Source organism: Eschrichtius robustus, chromosome 1, assembly GCF_028021215.1.
Source record: "Eschrichtius robustus isolate mEscRob2 chromosome 1, mEscRob2.pri, whole genome shotgun sequence".
NCBI lineage: Eukaryota > Metazoa > Chordata > Mammalia > Artiodactyla > Eschrichtiidae > Eschrichtius > Eschrichtius robustus.
Window position 1 is genome coordinate 23,343,628 of NC_090824.1, and position 17,279 is coordinate 23,360,906.

General features: G+C 40.4%; 1 protein-coding gene across 15 annotated transcripts in view; it reads right to left on the minus strand.

Annotated features, from left to right (window-relative positions):
• The window catches only part of NRXN3 (neurexin 3), a 1,618,670-nt gene that overhangs the window by 129,404 nt on the left and 1,471,987 nt on the right, over positions 1 to 17,279 (minus strand). For 6 of the 15 annotated variants that reach the window (XM_068559298.1, XM_068559177.1, XM_068559225.1 and 3 more), the window contains one exon: positions 17,080 to 17,100. The exons of the other annotated variants lie outside the window; for them this stretch is intronic. In XM_068559298.1, coding sequence (XP_068415399.1) covers positions 17,080 to 17,100 — 21 coding nt within the window. The remainder of the gene's footprint in view (positions 1 to 17,079; positions 17,101 to 17,279) is intronic. 15 annotated transcript variants of the gene reach the window in all.

Genomic DNA, 17,279 nt, shown 5'->3' on the forward strand with positions numbered 1-17,279 from the left:
AGAGTATATTGTAAACTTTCTGGATCTCTGTGGCTTAGAGAGAGGTTATCAATAAAAGTGCAGTACAATCAGGGCCCAAGTTCATTCTCAACAACGGGCCCTTCAGAGCCATCTTTTAAGCAGACTGTTTTAGCCAACTTATCTCTGAGGATGGGGTAAGGACTGGGTCACATGTGTGTGTCAGTGCTCCCTATGTAAACCTGAGCAGGCTAAGTGACATTTGTAAAGAGGTGTGGGAGAAGTAGATCACTTTCTTTTAACTCTTGAACATGGCAGCCATCTGACAAAGTAGAGAAAAGTGCTTTACTGAAAGAATATTCCTCCTTCCCTGAGCCTGGGAGATCTACCTTGGAGTCCAATTTCATAGAAATCTGAACTCGGAGCCAAAAGAAAGTAGAAGCGAGTTAAGTCTATTAAAAGGCAACCGAGAGGGCCTGGTCTGCACTAAATTCGTGTGCCAGAGACCAGCATCGAGGCACCACTCCGCCCTGTCAGCTCTACTAATTGGTGTTCTTGCCTCGTGTGGCAAGCTCCTGATAGGGGAAAGGAAAGTGTGGTTCTCTGTCTCAGAGGTTCACTGGTGAACCAGTAAAGAGACAAAAATGAGTAAAAACTTCCTGAAAAGTTAACAATTAATTCTAAAGATGGCAATTTATCACAGTGCTGCAAAGGGACACGGGGACCCTGGGGTGTGCTTTCAGGTGGCGATTCATTGCTGCATCTGAAATTTCATTTGTCTCCTTTAAACACACATACACAAAAGAGTGAGAATGGAGACTTGGCAAAGGAGAGAACAAAGAGGAAGGAGGAATGAGAATCCTGCCCAGGTTATTAATGGAGTGGACTTGAATTTCATCAGTCTTAACATTCTGCTCTTGGCATGAGCGATTGATCTTCTGAGATGCTACAGCGCACCCAACAATTAGGGCAAACTCTAGACAAGAGGGGCTGGTCATGCGTCTCAAGGTTAAGCAGCTGGCCTGTGGGCAAGCTCCAGAGAGGGAGATGGCAAGTGTAAAAGGAACAGTTTGTTCTTGGTCTCTCTCTTCCTCATTCCTCCTTATACTCCCATTGTAGTCCCTTTGTCCTCATTTCCATCTCTCTTCAGTCAGGCTCCCAGAATTCACAAAGCATCCAGTTGTAAAAATTTACCTATAAAGGTAGGATATTTTCAAGTGTTACCTCAAGGCTACTATGTTGATATATTTCGCTCTGATATGTGCTCATATATATCCCAGGTCTCCCAGTTTCCTGCTGTTCCTCCTAGATTGCAGTATCTTCCCAACGTGGTGGACATGGGTGGATGGTATAATACACAGAAATAACTCGGAATAAAACTCATTCAAGACCATGGTTACCAGAGACAGCCAAGTGCATTCCTTCCTTTCAATACTTCAAGAGAAGAGAAGTGATATTACGTGATGATCTTTTATATCCCAGGTATTTTGTTACATTCTACCCATCCATCCATACATTGTTCTTTTATTTTAAAAAAGGTTGAATGCCTGCCAAGTGTCACGCACTAATCTAAGTACTTGCCCAAATGAAGCCTGAAGTGTATGAAGAGAGGCAGACATGAAAAGACAATTACAACATAGTAGAATTAATAGTAGGATAATGATAAACTCCATTACTATGGAAACACAAGAGAAAGGCACCTGGATCCCAGGTAAGATATTCCAAAAGAGGTAAAATCTGGGCTGGGTGTTTTGGGAAGGATATGAGCTAGCCAGAAGAAGAAGAATGAGAGATTGGGTTCTCAACAGAGAGACCAGCGTGTTTATGGCATAAAAAAGGAGAGTTCATCTGGGAATTCATGCTGACAAGCAAGTCAGCATGGCTAGAGCATTATGTGAGAGGAGTGGGGTAACATGAGTTGGAACTAGAAAGAAAGCAGATGCTAGCGTGAAGTATGCTATCCTAAGAAGATCAGATTTTATCCTGAAGGCAATGGGATCCTTTGGAGGTTTTAAGTTAGGAGATGGCTTAGGCAGATATACACTGCAAAAAGTCACCCTGACTGCACTGTATAAACTAATGAAGATGGGCAAGACTGGTGTCCAGGAAACCAGTTATGAAACTACTAAAGTAAACAAGACAATGGCAGTGATGATGGAGAGGAGAGGTGGACTTAGTTGTTACTAAATAGGTAAAAGGAGATTTCAAGGTGACTTGTGTAAACCTCACATCAGTCCTGTTAGGTGGCTATTAATACCCAATTTATGGATGAGCCTTGGCAAGGTTAAGTAACTTGCTTAAGGTTCTACAATAATAAACCAGTGGAGATGCCATAAAATCTACAGTGTCTAACTCCAGTGACCTTTTTATTCTCATTGAGCTGAGCATGATTTATCTCTCTATGGATTTCTTATAATGTGTTAAATCCTAGGGATTAAAAATGAGTAAGAAGTGCTTCCTGGCAACAAGTTGCTCAGAATCGAGTAAACTATTAGCAACTTCATGCTACCCTACCCTGTCTCTTTGTCTCTTGCTTTAATCTAAGCAGTAGGTTCTGGGATAGCTCTTTTATAATCTTTTAATTCTCACAGTCAAGAAAAGAATCCAGATGTTGAATTTACAATTTTCCTTCCCTGATTTCATTCCATTACTTAAGTAACCCCTTGTTCTCCTTGTGGCCAGCCATTTACAAAATATCTATAGTCCGTAATGTCATTTCCTCTGACTTGTCGTTTAGCCAAACTATACATATTCATCTCCTTTAAACCTTCATAAGTCTTCCCTTCAATTCCCCTAATCAATCCTCTTGCCTCTACCTGGTCTACCTCCAATTTGTCTACATCTTGAAAGATCCTATGGAAGCAAAAGATACGGTGCTCTTATTAATAATTCTGCTTATACATCACACATTTTCACCATTTTAAATTCCCTTTTTATTACTTGGGAAGTTTTGCATGAAAATAACATTATATCTCTTGAGAAGCCTGTCTACTCCAACTGTTCATTTCTCCACGGAGACTCACACACCACCCACCTTTTCTATCCCAAAGCATAATGATGTCGAAAGAGAAGGAATGGTAAGCATGATTAACATACTACTAGGCAGTAAAGATCGGTTTCTGGAATTAGTTGAGTAGTAAGATTTTTTTGTTGTTCTTCTAAGGCTGCAGGAGGATGTACGAAGAGTAAAAATAAAATTTATCTGCAAGATGTTTCTAAATGGAATGCGTTCATGACATTCTTATAGGGCTTATTTGCAGCTCTTTAAAAATAATTGACTATCTAATTAGAGAAATAGATTACATTGGTATAGAACACATATACAGATAAATACTGCTTTTTATAGCCTCCACTATCATAGATATAGAAACATACAGAGTGAAACTCACTCAGTATCTTAACTCTTAAGTTTTCTCTATCTACATACACTCTCCAAAACAGAACTTCAAATGAAAGCTCCCAACTTTTACCATTTATTTAAATGTAATTCTCTGATTCTCTACAGACAGAAATTTCCCATGGTACACACACACACACACACACACACAAAGCGATCACCATTCTGAAGAATTTCTCTCTAGTTGGTTGAAATGCTCTGATAACACTGAGAAGAATATAATGGGTTTAATTTTCTTTATCTTTAGGCATATGCATATCTGCTTGAAGTACCCCAGTGAGAAGGAATGCTTGGAAATGGATTAGGACCCTAATTGCGAAGTCATTATGGACTCACACAGCAGCACAGACGGGTCCTCTAGAGGCTCTGGTGTTAAACAGAGAGCCCGACCGGCCACTGCTTGGCTTGAAACGTGCCTAAGGTCCTTAAATGCCCTACCTCAGTCTTCCTGTCTGAGAAATGTGAAGAGGTGTAAAATATGCACAGAAGTTCACTGCACTTGTGGAGGCACTGAGAAAAGGACACCAACCTGAGCTCAGCAGAGTGAGACATGGTGGCAGAGAAGGTAGGTAACTCACCAAGCAGGAAATATTTGAACTGAGCCTTGAGGGGTTATTACCTTTCCAGGCAGAGCAAGTGCATAAAAGAGCTAAACCAATACAACAAGTCCCCTACATACGAACCTTCAAGTTGTGAACTTTCAAAGATTCGAACACACGTTCCATCGACTTCAGGCGTGAGTGAAATTGCAGCTTGCCCTCCGTCTCCTGTTGCTGACGATCCTTCAGCTCTACCATCTCCCACCTCCTCTCCCTCCTCCCGTCAGTAACTCTTCTTGCCTGTTCACTCAATGGCAGCACCCGTATGCCAGCTGTCATACTGTACTTTTCAAGCTACTGTACTGTAAGATTAAAGAGGTTTTCTTTATTTTTTGTGTTTGTTCTTTATGTATTATTTGTGTGAAAAGTATTATAAACCTATTACAGTATAGTACTATATAGCCGATTGTGTTAGTTGGGTACCTAGGCTCACTTTGTTGGACTTACAAACAAATTGGACTTACAAACATGCTCTCAGCATGGAACTTGTTCGTATGTAGGGGATTTACTGTAATGATAATAATAGCTAACATTTTTTGAGTACTTACTATGTACCAGGTACTAGTCTAAGAATATGAAATATATGAACGCATTTTCTCTTCAATAGCCCTATGGAAATGTTGATATTTTTATTCTCTTTATCTTATAGATGAAGAAGCATGCTCTTGTGCATGTTATATGTTCCCAGGTGGAAAGAACAACATTTTAAAAATTATATCAGGGTGTGACTAGAATGTTGGGTGCATGTGAGAAATATTTGTAGATGAGGAGAAAAAGAAGGACAGGGGTGGGAACCTGTAGGGCCTTGTAAGTATGATTCTACATGAAGGGTGAGATCATAGCTGGAATTTGTTTAACTGTGATTTTTCTCCGCAATAAATATGTATAACTTGTTTAGAAAGGAAAATCGTTGAGAGTATAATACTCATGAAATTTGAGTATAAAGGAAAGAGGGTGTCCTCATCGGGGGACAGTAGGTAGCTGATGGAAAGGGTAGGAAGCAGGTTGTTGTTTTGATTTTGCTTTTAAGAAGGAAAAGCCCTGGATATATTCATAGGCTGAAGAGATTATATTAGCGGCACCACAGGAAAATGAAGGCAATGAATGATGTCAAAAAGCTTGGGAAGAGTCTAGGGTGGAAGGATGATGAGAACAAGATTTTGAACAGAGGGATGAAGGGCTTCTCCTAAGGTGAGCACAGAAGCTCGTAAACTTAGAGGGAGAGGAATTTGAAGACACTCATGACTGATGAACATTTTCTTCCAAAAGAAAGTAGCATTTGAAACTCAGTGGTGTAGAGGTGAAGAAGGGAACTGAGTTGGGAGGTTGAAAGGATGCTAATCAAAAGTTAGAGGCAAGGGGGCTGCTGAGCAAGAAAAGGAAGGGCTTCTAAAGCAGGTTGAAGGCACCCTTCCAGTTGGGTAGAGGGTAGAAACCACTTGGAATGATCTAGATTGAATACAACAGAGGAAGAAGGGAGTTGAGGGCCATAATGAGAGGCATTTTATAGATTAATGGAAACTTGATGAAGCAGGAAAGCAACTGGATTTAAGTATGAGAACTGAGATAGTAGGGTTTAAGGTTTCAGAGAGTTAGCAGTTCAGAGCAATGCAAAGACATAGCACGAGGCCATCAAGCCAGGTTGTTGGGTAGGGAGGGTCTAGTCGCTATCCTAGCAAAGCCACTATCATCTCTTACCTGAACTGATGCAATAGTCACATAACAGGTATCTATGACTCACCTCTCACTCTTCACAATCTTTTCTAACATGGCAGCCTGAGTGGTCTTTAAAAAGCACACATCACATCATGTCACTCCACTGCTTAGGAGATTCTAATAGTTTGACATTGAACTTTAGTAAAATCTCATCTCTTTTCCATGTCCTAAGGGGCCCTGAATCATTGAGCTCCTGTTCACCCCTCAGACCTCACCTCATACCAGATCTCCTCTTGCTCCAGCTGCATTACCTTCTTTCAAACTCCCTCAGCATGTTTCAACCTAGAGCCTTCACACTAACCATTTCCTCTGCCACAAATGTTCTTCCCCCAGATTTTACATGCTTGTCATTGAAGTCTCAGCTTAAATGTTCCCTCCTTAGAGAGACTGTCTTTAAAATACTCATCCACCACTCACCCTGTGACATCCCCCTGCTTTATTTTCTTGAGAGCAAGCGCTCTCAGCACATACTATATTCTCTCACGGATTTATTTATTGGCAGTCTCCACCCTTGCCCCTAGAATGTATGTTCCATAAGAACTAGTATCACAATTACAATTATCTGTTTTGTTTTTGTCAGGGTCCAGAAAAGTGCTTGGTCCATGTTAGTAATTACCCAGCCTTCCCCACTCATGTTTGTTGAATGAATGAGCTGAGAGGCTGGAGACCTTGAAGGATGGTCCACTCTTTGGAATTCTGAGACACACCCTTTATTTTAGAGGCAAAGGTTTAATTGTTTAAGAGGCTATGATTCCAAGGTAAGGAGGATCAGGAAATTGTATCAATGAGCCATCATGAGAAAACAAAACCAAGATGAGCCATCGTAAGTATTCTTCCAGAAAGTCCATGGAGCAATATTTGCAGAAGCCGTATCACTGAGACACATTTACAATTTAAAGGGCAAACATTTTCCCTACTGCTAATTAAACTGCATTGCTTTCTTCTGACTTGCCAAAAGGTAAAGTGCAGAATAATAAAATAAAAGCCTGGACTCTCCACCAAGTCTCTCGCTGATCTCTTTTCCTGAAGCTGTCTGGGTGATCTTACTACAAATGTAGTTTTAAGCTCAGAAGACATATTGATATTTGAGTCTGGGAAAGAAGTCTGAAAGAACTAACATGTGGCTGAAGGGCCAATACTATTTTTAAGTTGGCTGGGCCATGCTGCTGTTCTGTTAGTGACAGTGGTGGGGACACTTCCATCAAAAAGGCAGAAAGGTAAGTGCTCTTTCTGGAGTCAGCACAGGAGTCAAAGCCATGTGTGCTTCTGAGGATGAGAACCGGGGGCCTTTCTAAGAAAAAGACTGGATAGCTAACAGACATCCTTTGCCAGTTCAAATACTTCTTCAAAGCAGTAGTCCTGTTACCAAGAGAAGACTCCACTGACATCCACTAGTTGGTGAAACCTACACCCAGAGAAATAATATGCCATCACTCTACACCACGAAGAATCTTCTAAGAAAGCCTTGTCTTTTGAATGCTCTAAAATAGCATTTAAATGCAACACAGGAAACTGAACGCTCCATGCCATTAAAGAAGGAAGGAATCATCTGGGTAAAAAACTAAAACAAGCTAAATTTGGAGGCAAGGACTGTGAAAACTATTATTCACTCAGGTTTGGGTGGAGATGCCTGCTATTATTACCAATAATCAGAACAATGATAATAAATGAATTTAATCCTAAAGCAGGAAGCATAATTGACAGCGTAGGCATGATGTCCTATAATCACCCAAGCCTCAGCTGTGCCTGGGCAGTGAGAGTGGGAAGAACTAGGGAAAAGAATTACAATTAAAAAGAAATTGACATATATGAATTGAATTGGGCACATTATCTCCAGCTTCTGGTTCAGACTTTTTATTACGAAATTAAATAGAGAGAGTGATCAGACTGCAGGAAAACTTTCACTGAACTCCACAGTTTCCACCAGGCAAAAAGAAAATCAAGGCAAAGCATGAGAAAATCGGAAGAAGAATTAGACGTTTTCAAATAACTGATTTCTGGTAACTACTGCTCTATTAAAGAAACAAGTGAGTGAAATACAGGATGGCTATAAAGTCTGGAAACCTAGATACATATACATACTAAACAGTTTCTTGATATTACAATACATGACAGGTTCTGTGTCAGGACATTCCCGACAATTATATGGCCTGTTCAATGTGTATGGTCACTCATTAGCAAACGTAGTTCAATGCATTGTGCAAAATTGTGATAAACACAGGGTATTCATGCATTTCTCTCAATCCTTACATATGTGTCTGTGAGGCTTTGGCCTAAACTATTTGTATCTCTGATTTTCACTGAGGAAGCCTGTGCCTTTGGCACACCATGGATCCAGTAATCTAGAGGGTTCAGAACAGGAGACCATGGAGCCCATTCAACATGGCCATACCATCCAATCCAGCTTTGGAAACTCATTCAAACCAGTCCCACGTCACTCTGTCATAGTAATGGGATGATGCTTCGATGCTTCATCCCGTTGGATACCTTATGAGTGGCCTTCTGGGGGCCCTTCAAGTGTGGGCATTAACTGGCCACTTAACATGGTCAAATCTGGTATGTTTGCAGACTTTAGAGTGAAACTGTAGACCAAAGACTGAGAAACATGATACAGTATGCTCCCTACAGCAAGGCCTTAGCACAGGCTGTTCCCTTGGCTTAGAACACTGTTCCTTGTCCTCCTCTTTCGCTTACCTAATTTCTCATCCTGAACAGTGCAGCTCCTACACTGTGTCCTCAAGAAAATCTTCCCAGATCAGGACGTTAACTCAAATCTCTTTCTGCTTTCTTAGCAGCTTGCTCTCCATTGAATTCATCATGTGATTAAATAGTTACCTGTGAAATTAGTTTGTCTTATGCCTTCTTCCCATGATGTAAGCTCTGTGACAGGTAGCATATATCTGTCTTATTCACCCTTCTATCTCCATCAAGATCCTTCCATGCAGTAGGCAGTAGCCGCTAACTATTGAGCAATTAATCTTCCTCTTTTAATTCCCTAACACCATCTTGAATTCAAATTAAATGCAGAAAAAAAAAAAAATTTACAAAGACCCCCTTTGCAAATTCTGGCTCTGCCTTGTAAGCAAAACCCAAAATAAGGTTCGCCAGAATCTCTATAATCCTTTAAAGGAAAAATACTTCCACCCACCACCTGAGTCTCTCTCTCCTCAGGGAGTTTTGGGGAAGCTGGGAGATCTGACTGAGGCCTTGTTCAATTGTCAAATCATTCCCTTAGCCTCATTTACCGAGCTCTTTAGGACACAACATGATTTAACAGCACCAGACGTGACAAAGCCATCTCTGATATTTTCTAACATAATCACCTTTCATTGTACATTGCAAAGGAAAATGTCTCTTGAATTTAAAAAGGATGCTGAGATGAGAAAAATGTTTACAACAGAAGAAAGAAGAAAACTCTCTTACGAAAATACCTAACATGATGCGGAAAAAACCCAGAAGAACGTAGAATTTACTGAAAACGAGGGGGAGAGGGGAAACAAACACACCTTAATTTCCCTCTTATCAATGACTTGATTGGCACTGTTTTACGTGATTTATATTTACCTCTAGTTATTATTATGCATATTGCTGAGTACCACATAACAGAAATAAGTTGCCTAGACATTCACCCCAAATCCCCCAAATTAAAAAACCACGAATTTCCCGGCAGCTATTAGAGTCAAAAGAACATTTTATAGATGCTCTTTGTATGGTTGTATGGTGCTTTCAGTATGGCTTTGGGAGTGGATTTTGCTGTTTATCTCCTTTCTTCTTCAAATATTTTGATCTACTTCAGAGCCTCTAGTAACCTCTGTTTTCTGGTTAGCAATGTTGATAGAAATGAGTCCCTGTAGAAACAGCCTTGGGATCATCCTCATCATCCCACTTAAAATTTCCCCTGAAACCTCCTGTTCATGATTTTCTCACATTGGCCTCCAATCATCTCTCCTCCAATAGCTGTAACCTTTGGCTCATACTCAGTGTAATTACTTAATCAAATCCTATTTCCAGTATCTATATCCATACATATCCAACATGAATCCACTGATTTATTTTTTTTTTTTAGTGGAGCCCCATTTGTACTCTTAGAATGTATGACTCCTCTTGAGTTGCAGGGAATATGTGGAGTAATTCTTTTTCTACAGCAGCTCCATCAGCTAGCACACGTAAAGGAAAGGCGATAAATACATTACAATGATAAAGCTGAAAGAAGCTGAGAGCTCAGCGAACAGACTTCATCACCGTACACTGTATGATGGAACTCAGTGGCATGCAAATACATTGTCTGACGTTTCATAGCATAAAAATTCCAACGTGACTATTCTAATCCTTGCCCCTCTCAGAAATATAAGCATCTGGTGTGAAGCAAGAGCCTGAGCTATGCTCATTTTTGCATGCAAAATATTCAAAGCACTTATGTGTATTATTTAATTCATATGCTCTCTGAGATGGCTAGAGAATAAGTATCAGGGAAAAGAAGAAAAAATAGAGGTCCCTAAGGAAAGCTTTGTCTCAGTATACAGAAAGAGTTGGCAGTACAATTATTCTCACTGAAATTTTGCGTTGATAGTAAGTTTGGGTATAATATATACCTATTAAAAATGTATATATACCTATTAAAAATACAGCAGCTAGTACTCCTAGCAGCTGAAGTAATGCTGCCTCTGCTCTGGAGTAACGGGAGTTTGCGTGCTATGTGAAGTTTTAAGCTATTTATTTAGATAAAAATTAAATTAAAACATCAAATTAATATATGCTTATTGTTTATTTTATTTTATTTATTTACTTTTTGGCCTCACTGTGTGGCTTGCGGGATGTTAGTTCCCTGACCAGGGATGGAACCTGGGCCCTGGCAGTGAAAGCACTGAGTCCTAACCACTGGACTGCCAGCGAATTCCCAATGCTTAGTGTTTCAATTACAAAAGGTGGGCAAGTAATTTGCCCCTGGACAGACAACTTTGACTGATGGAACTAGGTTGGCCCATCTCTAAAGCTCCACTAGTTGTATGGGGCTCAATAATTAGACAATCCCTGAGATTCTTTGAGTATAAACATTCCATGAAACTATAATCTCAAACTAATAAAATATTTGCAATAATTATTGTAAACTTAGTCCTTGAGACTAAAATACGTTTCAAATGCAATAACTTTATCTGAACATGGCTTATTGTTGCCATCTTTGTTAGTCAAAAAAGACATTGTTTACATTTGAAACTTGTTTTTTCGGAGTAGAAATTAAAGACCTTATTCTTTGTTACTCTTCAGTTGAGTTGACCTGTATAAACAGAGATGATCGCTGCCTCTGCAAGTATAATAGCAGATCAGTGTGCTACAGTTTCTGTAGAAAACTGACGTAAAAATGAGTCTTTTCAGACTGAGAAAATATTTAAGCGCCCTCCCAGACTGTGCGCTCCTTTTAGGCAGAGGTACGTTTATTTCATTCTTTGTTTCCCCAAAGCCTGGCACTCATGAGGTGCCCAATATTTGTGTCGTAGAATATATGCCCCATAAGGAAAGCGGTTTGTTTTTTTTTTTGGTCTGTTTTGTATATTTCTATAGCTCAAATGCCTAGAATGGTGTGTGGCCCACACTAGGCACTCAATTCACTAAAATATTTGTTAATTGAATACAGATCTGACTAAAACTGAAGTTACATGTGGGTACCACAGCTATAAATTCCATATCCTCATAAACTCAACTTTGCAAAGACAGCATTTTCCAAATCAGATTATAGTACTCTGTCTTGGTTAATGAATCTGCCATTTTATCAGTAAACACATATGTTGTAATAGTGCTTTTATTATGGTACCATTTTCCCAACAAGGACCACTGCTGTGTAGTCCTCCTAAGTGACAGAGCCAGAAATTACTTAGCAATCACCCTTTCCTTGAATGAGAAACAGGACAGAATCAGATACTGTGGTTTATACAATACATACATAGAATTATTTTTCAAAAAGTAGCCTTTTCAGAAACTTGAAATCAACCAGGATTCAGAAGCGATTATATTATGGGGGTTGCAAAGCAATGAAATTATTCTGTCCAGCCTTTTGCATAAGTGGTCAGGAATAACATTTGCATACGTTATATCATATTGATTCTTGCAGACAGAGACTCAATAAAGACAAAAGAACACATGCAAAAATAAATGCCTGGGGTGGGGGGGGGAAACAGAAGACACAGATGGAGGCATCTATTACATTTGGTTTTAAAATGAAAACAACAAAAATAATAGAATAAACAAACAAAACCAAAAATAAATGACAACAACCACAAAACCCGATTCAGGTCAGTTCTCTTTAGTAAAAAGTGTCTATTTCTATCTTTGTCCTTGCTCATTTCTCCCTCGTGACATCTGCTTTCAAATGTCATCCCCTCCCCCTTGCCAACAGCTCAAGCGTTCTCTAACAGGATAGATAGGGCAGTAAGGAACTAATCATGATAATAATAATAATAATGAGAAATGGCCTCCGAGATATAATTCATGGGTCTTCCCCTCTCCTTGTCTTTCTTCGGTGGAATAGCTTCCCAGCCAGTGGGGCATTAATCATCAGCACAGCAGCTACGAGATAAAGGCTGGGTGAAATTTCATTGTGCATTATAGTGTGAGCTGTGGGTGCATGAATATGTGTCTCTCTCAGTATCTGGGAGGAGGACGTGAGGAGGCAGAGGAGAAAAATCTGTCATTTTATATATTTATACCGCTCAAGATGGTCAGGACTGGTTTCCCATTGTTACCGTGGATTAAAATCATTCAAGTCCTTCTGCTTTCATCGGAGGTCACCACTCAGAAAGGGGGATAAATACCGTGACAAGTTAAATTCTACTTACTTTTTTCTCCCCATCTGCCTCGGGGGTACGTAGCAGAGGAAGGGACAGCAGGAGGGGGCCAGTGGGACCAGGAGCAGGACTGTCTGATGGGATACATTTTTCTTTGTTAATCCTCGGCTGGGTATCAGTTCTTTCACTTACATAATGCTTTGGGTTAACACGATTTCCTGTTTTGAAGAGCCTTGAATTAAGTTTGGGGAGACCGTTTAGAAGAGATAGGTAAACAGGTGCTACACTACTCAGCAAGGAACTATAAATATCTACTAGATCCTTGCTCCAGAAAGCGAGATCCACATATTGCAGCCTGACATCATCCGGGAATTAGTTAGAAATGTGTGATCTTAGCCCCACCCAGAACTGACTCAGAATCTGCGCTTTAATCAGATCGCCCAGGTGACGTGTATACACTAACAGTTTCGGAAGCTCTGTTCTAGCTAATACATGCAAACACACGTGAGCATCTTCTCTGTCTCTCTGTCTCTCTCTCTCACACACACACACACACACACACACACACACACACACACACACACAATCAGATCAAATGAGAGCTAGAAGAAGCCACATTATGTACATGTACATTATGTACAAATTTCCATCAAGTAATTCTCTCTGTGACTGCTAGCCACCGCGGATATGCTGTGCATTTATCTCCCCCAGATATCTCATCCCTGGATGATGAAAAAACCCAAGGAGAACTTTACATTCTCCATTTAGCTAACAGAACTAGCTCTCTAGACAACCCAAGGCATTAATTAGGTTTCAAAAGGCAGGGCTGTCATAACAGCCTCAGTGTGTTTCTAATTTTTACCATCATTCAAACATGCACCAGAAAGGTATGAAAGCACATCCCATCCTTCCTACTGCCTTGTCAAAGGCAGAATGGAAATATCCATCTTGAAGCCTGGCTAGCAAGGATAGCTGCTTAAAGTCATTTCCCTGTCACATATAAGTAGAAAGAAAGAGATGCATTTTCAGAAAAAAAGAAATTTCTTGGACCTTAGCTTAAACTGGAATCATTGATTCTTTTGACAACTCAAGAGACATTTATTAACTACTTCATCTTCCACATAGGGGTGGTCATTGTGTAACTCCTTCTGAAAGCTTTCAGCAAAGAGGAAGGATACAAAAATAAATCATTACTTGTATTATAATTTTACTTAGATTAAAGATATTTTATTCACTTCTCTCAACCTTAGCCATCCAACCCATGAAATGGACAGATAATTCTTACAGCAACACGATTACAGAGTATTTTTGCTTGCTCTCTCCTTTCCTCTCTTCAACTTTTCTTCCCCTTCCATCCTCTAATTCATTTATCCATCCATTCAACTGTCACTGTATGTGCAAGGCACCATGTTAGCGACTGTTAGAAAAATGAAGAAATTGGAGACAGTGTGAATCTACCCTTATATCTGTTAGATGAGGAAAGAGTGGAGACCCAAGGAAGCTAATTGCCATGTCACAGGCCAAATGGTTAATTAAAGAATAAAAAACAAAATTTAGATGCTAAAGAGACCTGCATTGGAATCCCATTTAAAATAACAACAACAACAATCTTTTATCGAGTTGCACCAATTTAAGCCCTTGACTTACATTATTGTAACCTATCCATGGAGTTGATGTTATAATCTCCATATTTCAGTGGTGAAACTAAGCTCCAAGAAGCAACTTAACCAAAATCCCACAGCTGACAAATGAAGGTCCACCTCGAGTCATGGTTTTAACCATTTCATCTACAAATGAATTCTTCTGACCCTCGTTTCTGTGCTCTCTTTCCTTCATCACACGCTGCTTCCACACGGCTGTCTTGAATAACATTGCTCCCTCCTCTGCTTCTTCCCTCTGCAGATAAACATTCATTCACTTAATGCAGTTTTCTTTTCTTCAACAAACATTGATCGAGCCCCACTTCGTGGCCGTCACCATGCCAGGCCCTGAATGTTGAGTGAGGAACTACATAGACATTATTCCTTCTCTCAATCTAGTGGCTTCTCATAGTGTCTTCCAAAATCTTCTTTTCAAAAGGTCATGAACTATGGAGCCAGATAAATCATACGGTCGTGACCAGGAATGAATGGGTTCATGTAACATACTCAGTCATTAGAGAAAAACAAAAAAAGGAACTTAAAGCAGATAGAAGACTCCCACCAACCCATTTACACGTGCACAACCAGGTAAATGAGCCCCAAGTTAATTTTCTATCCATACCAATAGAATAGGATAGAAACAGTGGTCCATTAAAATAATTTTTATTTGCCTATATTTAAAGGTAGGTTTCAGGAGACTTAAGAATTAATTAATTATTTAATTAAGAATTAAATAATTTGGGAAAGGAATATGGTGCAGAAATTGGAGAGGGAAAGTGGTGGTATTACACTATTTCCAAAAATGCTTTGAAAACTCTAAGTGCTAGAAGCTGCTTTTGCTATTAGGATGACAAATAAGTTCTAAGGAAAGAGAATTTAAGACCAGAAGTCAAGAAGAACAGCCTTGCACACCAGATATAAGGAGATATCTCTGGACTCCTTACTTATTCTTAAGGCAAGGTGTCCAGAGCAGCAAAACCACTGTGGAGGGAATTCCCTGGGGGTCCAGTGGTTAGGACTTCGCACTTTCACTGCCGAGGGCGTGGGTCCGATCCTGCAAGCCACGAAGCACAGCCAAAAAAAAAAAGAAAAAAAAAAAAACCACGACAAACCACTGAAGATAACTCACCAGAGAGCGGGCCTCTACGGGGTGGGGGAGGGGAGCAGGGGAGGGACAGTGCTTGGAAGTGAGGGTCAGTCTGTATTACAAGGCACGTGTACTCCCTGAGAAGGTGCTGGCAGATTGTTGGCCATTCATTTGTTTCAGGCAATACTGACTGAGGGTTCACTCTGTGCTCTGACAGTGCCTGAAACAAACATCTTGCCATCCTAGGACTCACATTTCACTCAATAGAAACAACAAACAAATAAATATGTGACATAACATCAGGGAGAGATAACTGCTCTGAGAGACAACGAAGCTGAAGGTGACAGAGAGTGCTATTTTACAGGGGATGGTCAAGGAGGGACACTCTGGAAGGTGCCATATGGGCAAAAATCTGGATAGAGTAAGGGAGTGAGTCGTGCAATAGCTGGAAAGAGCTGCATCAGGCAGAGGAAACGGCAAGTGAAAAGCCACAGATGTGCTTGGTATGTTCGAGCAGGGCTGGGACTAATGAGGAGGCGCTCATCTACTGTGTAACGTTTAAAGGAATGGCCCCAAACTCAGTCATCAAGATAAAGAATACCTTATTGCAATATTTTAAAGTCAACATCAATGCAAGATAAGCAAAAAAATCAACATTTTAAATAGAGACACGATCCGACTCTGCAACTGTACAACCTTCACTCGCCCCTCCCTTATCCTGGCTCTAAGTTCAAGGAAGATCAAGAAGACCTGTGTTCCTGGAGCAAGATGATAGGAAACATGGTCAGAGAGAGAGCAAGGGGGAGACCCATACACCACACGGAAAGGATTCAGGCTTTATACTTGGCCAGGTAGACTGTTAGGTGATTGGAAAAACCACCTGGAGCTTTAGAAACATTTGGGGACCTCCACGGTGAGTAGCCAAGAGCTGACTGTACTTCCCTTTCAGCTGTTCAGATGGCTCAAAATAAGATCCAGTGCTTCCATATATATGGAATCTAAAAAAAAAAAATGGTTCTGATGAACCTAGGGGCAGGACACGAATAAAGACGCAGACATAGAGAATGGACTTGAGGACACGGGGAGGGGGAAGGGTAAGCTGGGACGAAGTGAGAGAGTGGCATGGACATATATACACTACCAAGTGTAAAATAGATAGCTAGTGGGAAGCAGCCGCATAGCACAGGGAGATCAGCTCGGTGCTTTGTGACCACCTAGAGGAGTGGGATAGGGAGACACAAGAGGGAGGAGATATGGGGATATATGTATATGTATAGCTGATTCACCGTGTTATACAGCAGAAACTAACACACCATTGTGAAGCAATTATACTCCAATAAAGATGTTGGGGGAAAAAAAAGATCCAGTGCTTTATTAGCGATTCTGGTGGGAAATTCTACCCTATAAATATTACAACCTAATTAGAAGGGCATCTCTTCAAATTCTCCTAGCATCTCGCAGACTTCTGCCTGTATGTGATGAGGACCTTCTCAGAGATCCTTTAAGGGACTTTTTCCAGCTTTGGGAAGTGCTGATCTATGTGTACTGCCAACACATAAGTCTTTAAGAGGTAGGTAAACCCATCAAGTTCCTTTTTTTCCCATTAGAACTATGTCATTCTGGAGATAAAATGTCATTGGAGAGTTCTACCAGGTAATGAGTAAATTAGAGTCTAATTTCCTTCCCCCCAATTATTCTCTGGGAGGGGAAAAGAAAGTACCTCTGCGAGGGTAAGGAGGAAACAGAAGATATTTCTTGGCTGGTAGCTAAAGTCTAATTAGACTGACAAATCTTCAGTGCCTCCCCCAGTTATGAAGCTTGGCAGGAAAGGAACGAGCCCTGGAGCCACACATTACATAAGGCCGTTAATCAATATTAGTTGAGCCCTGATCCTAAAATAAACTTCCCCTAGAGGCTCTGTTGTCTGGTGGTAAAAGCGAGGGATGGAAAAGTATGTGGACTCCTAGTCTCACTTCTATCAAGCTGGTGGCAGCAGGCAAAAGGTGGAGGGGCCCAGAGGGGATAATTTGGGGGATAAGTATAACATAACTTACCTCCTATTATAGCATGGTATTTGGAATAAAGTAGATTAATCTTGTATCC